Raw genomic sequence first — 12181 nt, 5'->3', positions numbered from 1 at the left:
GGGGAAAAGAACGATACACGTCTTTGCCAAGGAATTTATAACCTTTGGGAACTACGTAGAGACTCCATTTCAAGTCTCCCTATTCGCTAACAACCAGGGGAAGGCGTATGCAGGGCATCTCAACCAATAGAAGACAGGCAGAGTTATACACAGGTCTGAGAGCAGGTTGGAAAATTTGGCATTCTCACATCCACATAGGGAAATTGCTCTAAGTCCAGTTCTGTTTCACTCACAGATATAATTCAAACGGTTTTAGAAACTAGAGAGTGTTTTCTATCCAATAGTAATAATAATATGCATATTGTACGAGTAAGAATTGAGTAAGAGGCAGTTTAATTTGGGAACGTCAAGATTACATAGTGCTAACAGCTCCCCCTATTGACAAGAAGTTAAACTCTGACGCCCTCTGGTGGCATTTTCTAAACAATGCATAATATTGTATACTACCCTCATAAAATGTTGGTTTTAAAACTATAAGTCCTACGAAAACTGTTTAGTACTGTTAGTAATGTAAGAACTATGGGATTCAGATAAAGGTGTTTGTGACTACCACAGAGCCTATTTAATTAAATGTATAAAATCCCCATGTTGGGGAATTAGACATTTGAGAGCCTAGGTTTGAGATAAAATATGTCACCAGCTACTGTTCCAAAAGGAATTCTCAGATCTTTACCTAATTGTGGCGCTCTAGACATGCACAAATTCCCATTGGCACACAGCCATTTTAAAAGTGCAGGGCTTGCACAACGTGCCATACCTTCATGTTTTGTCTTAAAGGAATGAGGAGAGCTGAAGTCTCTACCTATCCATTTTATGTATATATACTGTATGCTATGTCTGATTTCCAGTTCGTCCACTAGATTGCAGTAGGAGATCACATGACGTCTCTTTGCCACTTGAAACCAGTTGTATCTGGTTTGGGTAGTGAGTGAGTCACTATGCCATAATGGTTGAATGGATTTAAGCCTGACATCTTAACATTACCTTAGCAATCAGCGCTTTCAAGTTCTGGATTTGTTTTCATTTTTAAGTAAGACACAGATAGTTGAAGACACTTTAAACTTATTTTACCAGTGCATGTGGAGGATGCATACAAGGTAATGTGGATGGAGAAGGAAATGCAATGACCATCAGGGTCATTGTACCCTTTCCATGTATACTAAATGTTTGCACTTTTGGTGACTTGATCTACATTACAAACTTTACGGCCTTTATGGGGGGGGTGGGGTTCTTTGCTAGCAGTAAGATTTGAGTTTCATTTACAAAAATACACGGCCTGTAGCTTTCAAATGACATGTCACTTTCTATTTTCTGATTATAAAAAATTATTAAACACACATTTTATTTCACCTTTATTTAACCAGGTAGGCTAGTTGAGAACAAGTTCTCATTTACAACTGTGACCTGGCCAAGATAAAGCAAAGCAGTGCGACAAAAACAACACCGAGTTACACATAAACAAACATACAGTCAATAACACGATTGATAAATCTATGTAGAGTGTGTGCAAATGTAGAAGATTAGGGAGGAAAGGCAATAAATAGGCAAAATAATTTAGAGCAGTGAACCCATAGGACTAACTCTTTACCTCAGAAAGGCTAGCTCTGAGTCTGAGCCACCTCAGTGTAGGAGTGCTGATCTAGGATTTCGTATTATGAAGAGATGCTACAAATGTACTGTGCCGTTGTTGCTCAAAAATTGACCGATTCTAGCAAGAACTTCAGCTATTGTCGCAGACGACTAAGCTGGTTGCAATGACTTCATTATTGCAACCAGTTATCCTGCTGGGCTAGTGAAATGAGAATTCAGCCTTCCCACCGCTAGCAGTGTTTGTCAGAGGGAACAACAAAATGCGATGCCTGCATCTTGTAACAATCTGTTTGTGTGTGTGTATGTGTGTGCGTTCATGGATATGTGTGTGTATGCATCTGTGTATGTGTCCGTCTGTGTGTCTGCGTGAGTGCATTTATAGATGTGTGTGTGTATATGCATCTGTGTATGCGTCTGTGTTTGTGCATGTGTGTATGTCTTTCTATGTGTGTGTGTGTGTGTGTGTGTGTGTTGTGGTCCCTTGCTACTGATGTTCTACAAGTGATTTATGTCCAGAATGTGCTGCTCACAGTGATCAAAGATCAGGTCAATCAAAACCAATGGCAGATAAGCAAAGGCGCACCAAAGACGCTGTCTAAGATTACTGTCTATGTTAACATCCATGATACCTATTACCTTCAGATGAAAATCCAATCCCTGTTAGCTCCCCGTTGGCTACCCGTTGCCTCCCCGTTGGCTCCCCGTTGGCTCCCCGTTGGCTCCCCGTTGGCTCCCCGTTGGCTCCCCGTTGGCTCCCCGTTAGCTACCCGTTGGCTACCCGTTGCCTTCCCGTTAGCTCCCCGTTGGCTCCCCGTTGGCTCCCCGTTGGCTCCCCGTTGGCTCCCCGTTAGCTCCCCGTTGGCTACCCGTTGCCTCCCCGTTGGCTCCCCGTTGGCTCCCTGTTGGCTCCCCGTTAGCTCCCCGTTAGCTCCCCGTTGGCTCCCCGTTGGCTCCCCGTTAGCTCCCTGTTAGCTCCCCGTTGGCTCCCCGTTAGCTCCCTGTTGGCTCCCAGTTGGTCGTGCATTACACAGAAAGGCAAACCTACATCTTGGGAACAAACTTCTCCATCTCCAGTCTATTTATGTCTTTATTGATCTTGTTCAGGTGAATTGTATTTGTGTTTTGCCATGGGAGAAGAGAACCTGAAGCTTTACAGTCTTCACTTGGACCTAACACAGGAGCTAGAACAGGCTTACTAACGCTCTCATGAATCCTGGCACATTTCAGATAACCTTGTCTTCAGATGTGTCTACCCCAAAAGTCTGTGACAGACATATGCTATGTTGCTTGTGACAGAAAAATGCTTGCATATTTTAATATAGTGATTAGAGCACATTCTGCCAATTGTAGCCAGCAATCAATTATCCTCCACATTGTTTGCTAAGCCTGATGGTTTCAAGTCCAATGTCTTAATCATATCATATTAAATAACTGATATTCATTACATTATAACTATACGTGGAGGTATCGGGGTAATAGGACACACACACATACAAAGTCTACAACACAAAGGCTATAAATAAACGCAATGCGTTCTATGGACATGGATATAGACATTTATAACAGTTACAGCACCGAGTGAGTGTTAAGAAGGGCTGTTAAAGAGCCAATCCCCTTTGAGCAAATCCACACCACAAAACAGCCAGGCTTTTTGTATCCGGCTTTAGAGAACAAATGCACTCCTTTTAAATGGATATCTCTGAGTTTGAGAGAGCAGTATTGTGAACTCTGAGTTAGAGGACTGACAGGACTGGGTCACACAGAGGGATAGAAATGAGAAATAATCCTCACAACAATCCTTCCCATTGCCCCCCACTGTCTGAGCAAAACTCTACTGAGTAACCTGAGTTATATCTGTGTTGTGTTTGTTACACATAATCAACTCTTGTCTTTCAAACAATCAGCTAGAAAACACATTAATAAACGAATGGTGGTGAAGCTTAAAATATTAAGTGTAACACTGAGATAAATATTTGTTAAATAACATTTGTTGTTGTTGGTGTTACCTGTAGGTCTAAGCCCTTAGATCACAAGATCTAGTTAACATATGGAATTGTTTTAATATGATTATACAATGCATCATTTAGCCATCTGATTTAGAATTTTAGGACCCCAGTAGGTATCAAAAGTTTTTTTGATGAAACAACATTGAATTTGGCCTTTACTGCTATAACTCATAGATACACATTAAATAACACGTGTTCATGGCAAAACAGACAGTCGAAAAATAAATCATAAGGATCAAGATTTTGAAGTGTCTGTTATCTGCGAGATATAGGAAAAACAACAACAACAACAAATTGACCCATGTTTTGTCACATTATTCGTGGTACATTTGACCCCCAATGCACTTTTTGCTATTTTTACAGCCTGATACTGGGTTACCTTCAGACTTTCGTGTTTGTGAGAGTCGCCTCTTTCGATATTGGTGACATATTAGTTTGTAGCTCCAATGGTTTGGTCTATCTAGACAGTCGGTTTTGTGAGAAGACCTCTTGGAAATGAGAACGTCCATGACAGAGTTCAGACGACTGTCGTGAAGCTTGTGGATGTCGTAGAGTCAAAACTCGTGTTTGTGAGAGTCTCATCTTTCATTGGTGGTGACTTATTAGTATGTAGCTCACACGGATCGGGTTTTTACAGACGATTGTGACAATTGTACGGATCCTATTGTGTAGAAAAAGGACACTTTCACAAGCCCCATGTTAGGGAATATGCACAAAGAGAGGATTGAGCTGTAGCCACTACAACAGAGACTACAACAGAGTCCATGTTTGCTGTCCAAATGTAACACAATTTACTTTTCTACTATATTATTTTCGCTGATTGATTAAGATAGGCAGTGTAAATCAAGTGCAATGGTATTGTAACACTTTGCAATATAACAAGCTAGCATGCTGAAACATGTCAATCTTTTCATTAAATTTAATGAAACTCACATAACACGATGCATTGAAGACTATTGGAAGAGAGACCAATCAGTGAAAAACAGTCATCCTAACCACATGAAAGGAAATATGAGCATTAGAATAACGTTTTGGAGTCGATAATAATTATCAAATACAGTGTGCTACATCCCAATTAATGTGTAATAGGTGTTGGATGGAGAAACAGTTGAAGACAGACAGATCACATCCACCTGATGTAAAATCACTATTATGCCTCACCCTCTGGTGAGACAAGTCCTAATGCCAATAAAAAGCTTTTTAAAACTGCACGTCACAGCAAATCGACGGCTTGTTGCTTAGTTACAAATGCGCACCACTTTGCTGTTTCTGACCCTGCACATTTTACAGCAAATCCTAATAAAGTAGGACACATCTAATTCATCCACTGAAAGTTTTCTTATAGACACCTCTGAGGGACTATACTGATGAAAGAATGAAATGGTATGAAGAACACAAAGATATTTATACAGCAGAAGCCAATGTCATCAAATCGTGGCCTAATATCAAGATGAAATGGCAAAATTTTCCCAAAGCGATGATGGATGTGTTGAACTTTTTCAACATCGATGTTTGCCTTTAAAAATGCATGAAATTGAAATCTGCTATGAAGCATAGAAGACTGCTACAGTATTTTCAGTGAAGTCCATCTTTTGTTGAAAAACAAAGTTCAGACTGTCATGAATTCCCACCACATTGATCTTATTTCACACCAAAGGTCTCAACGTTTAAGTTTATACTGTATGTGTCCTTACCAAACTTAGGTGGCACGTAGTTGGCAGCAAAATCTGTCTTTTACGAAAGACTGTTATGAGTTCATGCCACCTCCAGCATTTGTCACACCAAACATATCCCAAGCACAAGTGTCAGGACGTGTGTCCTTACCAAAGTCCCAAGCTTATCAAGGTCATTTCACTCAAATTTGAATGAATTGTATAACTGTGTACTTACCAAACTCTCGTGGCACGGAGATGGAGTACACACAGCTGTGTCCTGAGGTGTAGTTGCGGGGGAAGTTAGGAGACAGCACCGTGCCCTCTGACCCTGTGGAACGACTCCCACACGGTGCTGGGGAACACAAACAGACACACAGAGCACCACTCAACTTCTAACGTACCTCTCTGAAGGAGCATCTAGCTCACATTTATTCAATACATTGGCCATGCGAAGTCTCCCAGAAACAAGCAGCATGGAACACACACAAGGATTACACAGACAGCTTAGCAGTCTAGTCTTATGATTCTCTTCCGTGTGCTTACATGTGTGCTGTAAGTCATATTGATTGTTTTACAGTGGCTACAACTTTTGGGCAATCCTTTATCCCCACAAAATGTTTTATTGGATTTTTCTCCCAGCTCAGTAAACATCCTAACAGATTTATTTCTGTTATTACACTGCTATGACCATATCTAACTGCCTTTCTTTAGCTTCAACAGGTAGGTTTATGTCAGTATGCATGTTGTGTACCTTGACAGCTGGGCAGCACCCTGTTCCAGCCGGGCCTGCCGTCGTCCCCCATGATGCAGGTGAGCGTGGAGTAGCCCTGGAGAACGTAGCCCGACTCGCAGTAGAACGTCACGGTGGAACCCAGCTTGTAGTCGCTGCCCAGCCTGGTCCCGTTCATCACACTGCCTGGATCAAAGCACGACTCACGCAGCTTGGCTGAAGAGGGGAAAGATATATATACACATACAGTATATACTGTATATAACAAATAAGCTTTAACAGTAGTGTGAACAGGATATGCAAACAGGTAACACAGGCAGTGAGGGAGTTTCTTTGTTGAAAGATGTTGAGGAGAGTTTAACAAAACTCATAATTCAAATGCTAAAACATTGTATCCACCTCTACTACCAGAATACTGTGGATAGAAAGCATTTGGATTGTCATTACACATTCTGTGCATACAAAACAATGAAAGGAAGCAATGCACATTTCTGACATTGGTATAGGAACCAATTTAAACAGCGAAGCAGAAATGTTCCTCTGTTCTACTACCTTTATATTCCAGGTGGAAACCGGTGTAGCTGACAGAGCCATCGCTGCGGAAAGCCAGGTGCATGGTGTTGGAGCTGCTCTCGATTCTCTCCGGAAGCTTGCTGTCCTGAAAGCTACCAATCAGAGGGCTGTTGCTGTCTGGTCCGTCGTAGATATACAGGAAGTCATAGTTGGGCTCAATGCTGAAACTAGAGGGAGGGATAGAGAAAGAGAGCGAGAGAGTAAGAGAGAAAGAGACAAATCAGATCAAAGACTCCATCCAATTCCCCCGCCAACCATATCTGGAGGAGCGTGTTCTTTTTTTAGAAAACCCTTTTAGAGAAACTCTCTCTCTCTTTCTGCTGAGCTTGTTTGGGTTTCAATACATCTGTCTGTGTGCCGTATACAGTAATACATCAAATCAAATCGGCAGAGATGACTAGAAACTACTGTCTGCTTTCATGGCCTTGTGTGCACGGTCGAGGTGGGAGGTTAGCGACAACACTCAAAAGGCCCCGCGATTCACACATTGACACACAGTGACAGATGCCTCAGATGTCTGTGTCCACCCAATGCCACAGACACTAATGAATAGATTCCTCAGATCAACTGTAACCTCTCCTCTCTATGGGTCTCAGCTGTGGAGCCGGACAACATGATGATATCCCCCTTTTCCCAGTTAGCGGTTGCTAGTGCTCCATTCATTTCCCTTATCTGTGCTGTGGGTGAAAACGCTAACACTAAGGATGCTAGCATCTATAAATACCCGGGGAGTGTAATTGCTTTGGTATTGTCAAAGATGAGGCACTTATCCTATTGAGCTGCAACCTCATCACAAAAGTTTGTCTACTAACAGCTCCTCTCCCATGCTCCGCATTTCCGAGAATGAGTGTGTGCGTGTGTTGTGTTTGTGGGCGTGTGCATTTTCTCTATCAGGGATGTTCATTTACATAAGAGGGATTTGGAGGTGTATTTTCTTTAATAATATTTCTGAAAGAGTATGCTAAGTGATATTGCCACACTTCAATGAGCCCGTATCTAAGGCTAAGGGCTCATTGTAAGATAATAGAAATCCAAACATGGGGGGGGGGGGGGACTCCTGCTCTACACCATATTAATAAAGTCATTAAATGTTGATAACCAGATGTGTTCAGATCGTTTTATTAGCTTAGCCTCTGGAGCTGTCACTCAACCAATTTTACTTGGTAGCTAACGAATACACGGCGAAGATAATACCCAATTTGGTGACAATGACAATGAAATCCAAATTTGCCACCTTGCCAATGCAATGGGTCCCTTTTTACTATATACTATTACACTGGTGCAGTTACAAAGGGTGTCCCCCAGGGCTCGGTGCTGGGCCTCCTTATTCCTCACCATGTCAACCCTGACTTTTTTACAATATATTATTATTAATTTTCTCTATTTTAATTGGGAACATATTTAATGTGGTGGTCTTTTTGGGGGAGAATAGTGTCAGTAATGGAGCGTGTAATGGTCGTCTGTGAGATGGAACGGAACAAAAGGCTTTTCATTAGAGAACCATGGTTAACCCTGTACCACGTCCCACTGCCAATAGCCACTTTTCCACTGTACTGTGTTATCGTTGTTTTGTGGGATAGGACCATTCAAATGAGAAGAGAGCTCACTTTACACACCAGATGAAACTGTCTAACTGGTGGAACCAAAATGGTCGCTTGAAAACAGCTGTGTCATCATCACTGCAGTGGCTTGCTTTCAGCTCAAATATAAAACATTACTTTTTTAACACAACTAAGGAGATATGACCTTTAACTCTATTTCTTTCTTTTTTTCTCTCTCTCTCTCTCTCTCTCGCTCTCTCTCGCTCTCTCTCTCTCTCTCTCTCTCAATTCACTTCATTGACATGGCAAGTTCATTATTACTTACAATGTCAAAGTATACGTATTTAAAAATATATATTTATAAATAAATGGTGGGACCAACAGCAATAATAATAGTAGTAGTGGACATGGGATTACCATTAACAACAACTACAACAACAATATTAATCAGAACAACAATACATTAAAGCAATGGTAGTAGACCAGTGTCAACATGACTGAGAAGACACATGTCATGGTATGAAAGACAAAACGAAACAGGACATATTATCGACATTATTTGGCTGCCAAAACTGCACATTTTGGCTTTTCACCCAATAAATATTAGATTTTTTCTTTTATAGTTTCAAATTCTTTGTATTGAGTTATAATTTTGGGAAATAAATATTATCTTAGGTCTGAGTATTTGTCACAGTGTAATAGGAAATGTAGCTCTGTCTCTACCTCTCCCCTGGAGCAGAGTGAGCAGAGCCTGTCCTCTCTGGGCAGCCAGGTTTGTCTGTGACGACCGGTCTCTATAGCAAGACTGTGCTCACTGAGTCTGTACCTAGTCAATGTTTTCTATCAGTCACAGTGGTCAGATAGTCTGCCACCATGTTTAGAGCCAAATAGCATTGAAATCGACTTAGATTTTTTTGTGGTGTCTTTCCGATAGGTGATATATTTTTCTTTTTGTTTTGTTTTGTGATGATATGGTTGGGCCAGATTTTCTGAGTGCTGTCCTGAGGCTCTATGGGGTTGGTTTGGGTTGGTGAACTGAGCCTCAGAACCAGCTGGCTGAGGGGACTCTTCTCTTGTTTCATCTCTTGACATTGTAGAGCTGTGTGATGGAATGTTTTGGGGTCACTTGTTTTTAGATGTTTTTTTTAGATGGTTGTTTAGATGGTTGATGGTCGTTTTTCTATTCGAATGAGGAGGGGGTATTGGCCCAATTCTGCTCTACATGCGTTATTTAGAGTTTTTCTTTGCATTTGCAATACAGTCTTGCAAAACTCTGCATGCAGTATTTCAATTGGATGTTTGTCCCATTTGGCAAATTCATTTTTAGAGGTTGGACCCCATACTTCACTGCCATATAGAACAATTGGTTCTATAACTGATTGAAAACTTTTGAGCCAGATTCTAATTGGAATTTCGATTTTGATGTTCCTTTTAATGGCATAGAATGCTCTTCTTGCTTTGTCTCTCAGCTCATTCACAGCCATGTGAAAGCTACCTGTGTTGCTGATATTTAGTCCTAGATATGTGTAGTTTTCGGTGTGTTCTAATAGAACTGTATCCAATTTATATTTGTCATCCTTATTTCCGGACCTTTTTTGGAATATCATTATATTTGTTTTTTTTAGGTTAACGGTCAGAGCCCAGGTCTGACAGAACCTGTGAAGATGATCTAAGTGCTGCTGTAACCCCTCCTTAGTGGGAGACAGCAGCACCAGATTATCTGCGTACAGCAGACACTTGATTTCAGTGTTGTGTAGGGTGATATCAGGTGCTGCCGATTCTTCTAATGTTTTTGCCAATTCATTAATGTAGATGTTAAATAGTGTTGGTCCCTGAGAGAAGAAGTCTGTTTGCTTGTTGCCAATTTTAACCGCACATTTGTTTTTAGTTTACATTGATTTAATAAAATCATATGTTTTCCCTCCAATACCACTTTCTATTAGTTTATAAAAAAGACCTTCGTGCCAAATTGAATCAAATGCTTTCTTGAAATCTACAAAACACGAGTAGATTTTGCCTTTGTTTTGGTTTACTTGTTTATCAATTCGAGTGTGGAGGGTGTAAATGTGATCTGTTGTACGATCATTTAAAAAAAATCAAATCTGGCTTCTGCTCAGAACGTTGTGTACGTCAAGGAAATTATGTAGTCTGCTATTTATAACACTGCAGAGAATTTTCCACAAGTTGCTGTTAAACGCAAATTCCTCTGTAATTATTTGGGTCAAATTTGTCTCCATTTTTATAGATTGGTGTGATCAATCCCTGGTTCCAAATGTCAGGGAAAATACCTGCAGTGAGGATAATGTTGAAGAGTTTGAGTATAGCCAAATTCAATTTCTGGTCTGTATATTTGATCATTTCATTTAAAATACCATCAGCACCACAGGCCTTTTTGGGTTGGAGAGTGAATAGTTTTTCCAATAAATCTTCTTCTGTAATTGGGGTATCCAGTAGGGTTTGCAGGGAATAATAATAAAGGTATACTCTTTAAAAAAAGTATGTATGTCTATGTAGGTATGTGTATGTATATATGTGTATATGTATGCATACGTGAATGGATATATATATTTACCCCCAAAAATATGGGGGATTGGAAATGATGCAGACAATTACATTGGAAGCAACATTCTTTCCGCAATATTAAGCTGATCCACCCCCCCCCCCCCCCCAAAAAAATACAAATAAAAAAAAGGAAAAATAAATAATAAAAAAAATAATAATAATAAAAATTGGGGTATCCACAGGATTCTGATAGTCTTTGACTGCTGATTCAAGGATTTGTAATTTTTCATGTATATCTTTTTGTTCCGGGCTTTGTTATATTGCTGTAGAGGTTTGCAAAGTGATTTCTCCACATATCCCCATTTTGGATAGCCAATTCCTCATGATGAGGTTTGTTTCATTTATTCCAATTCTCCCAGAAGTGGTTTGATGCTATGGATTCCTCAATTCCATCCAGCTGATTTCTAATGTGCTGTTCCTGTTTTGTTCTTAGGTTATTGCTTCAGTGTTTCCCCATATTGAAGGCGTATATTTTTGTTCTGGTTCTCTGTGTTTTTGATTAGATATATTTCTCAATTACTTTCTTAGATTGTTGCAATCATTATCAAACGATTTTTCATTATCTGTTATTTCTGGTTTGCTCTTATGCTTCTTTAAATTAGCCAAGGAGGCTAATTTGTCAAATATAAAGTTTATGTTCCAAACGTCCAAATTTACACCTTCATTGCTGAAGGAGATTGTTAAGGCTAAAAAGTTGTCCAGGAGAGATTGTATTTTTTGGCTACTAATTGCTTTTTGGTAGATGTCTGTACTGTTTGCACTCCATCTATAGTACGTTGCCTTGGGCCTGAATGTGACTAATTTCCCCCTCTGAAATGGAGAAACACTCTTCATTGAAGTAGGGTGACTCTGAGGGGGGAATGTATGTGGCACAGAGGAAGACGTTTTTATCTGTCAAGATAGCCTCCTTGTTGATTTTTAACCAGATAAAGAATTCTCCTGTTTTGATCAATTCGATTTAATTAATTAGTTCAGATTTATACCATATTACCATTCCCCCGGAGTCTCTGCCCTGTTTGATTCCTTTTAATTTAGTGGATGGTATGATTAACCTCCCTATAACCTAGTGGACAGCCAGCGGAAACATCACCTCTGCACCATGTTTCCTGTAGTACTACAATATCTACATCATCAATTCAATCAATCAATTCATCAAACGTAAAAAAATGTCATAACTTTTTTTTCTTTACCTTCAAAATGAGACAAACACTCACAATCCAACAAGAACTATTAAAATAGGATTTTTCAATTAAAGTAAACTCTTATTATGCAAATGTGATTTGTTTATCATTTAAGATAGAATTTGTGTCATGCCACTTGGGTGGATGTAGTGTGAGGATGGTGGAGTTCTTGTGCTCATCTTACCATGACCCTCGGCCTATCACATGTGAGCATCCATGACCCTCGGCCTATCACATGTGAGCATAGTAGACTCAGCATTTGTTTAATGTCACTCATTTGGTTGGTGGGGGCTGGGCCAATTGCTCCTAAAACAGCCTGTGCGTAGCTCTGCCTGCTGGGCTG

General features: G+C 40.2%; 1 protein-coding gene across 5 annotated transcripts in view; it reads right to left on the bottom strand.

Moving 5' to 3' along the window:
• Positions 1-12181, bottom strand: part of LOC129830971 (CUB and sushi domain-containing protein 3-like) — a 759188-nt gene that overhangs the window by 192249 nt on the left and 554758 nt on the right. For all 5 annotated transcript variants that reach the window (XM_055893871.1, XM_055893869.1, XM_055893870.1 and 2 more), the window contains exons 29-31: positions 6534-6721; positions 6003-6197; positions 5487-5603 (exon numbers count right to left, since the gene is read on the bottom strand). In XM_055893871.1, the coding sequence (XP_055749846.1) occupies positions 5487-5603; positions 6003-6197; positions 6534-6721 (500 nt within the window). The remainder of the gene's footprint in view (positions 1-5486; positions 5604-6002; positions 6198-6533; positions 6722-12181) is intronic.

This window comes from Salvelinus fontinalis, chromosome 32 (assembly GCF_029448725.1).
Source record: "Salvelinus fontinalis isolate EN_2023a chromosome 32, ASM2944872v1, whole genome shotgun sequence".
Lineage (NCBI taxonomy): Eukaryota > Metazoa > Chordata > Actinopteri > Salmoniformes > Salmonidae > Salvelinus > Salvelinus fontinalis.
This window is presented reverse-complemented; position numbering and strand designations above follow the sequence as displayed.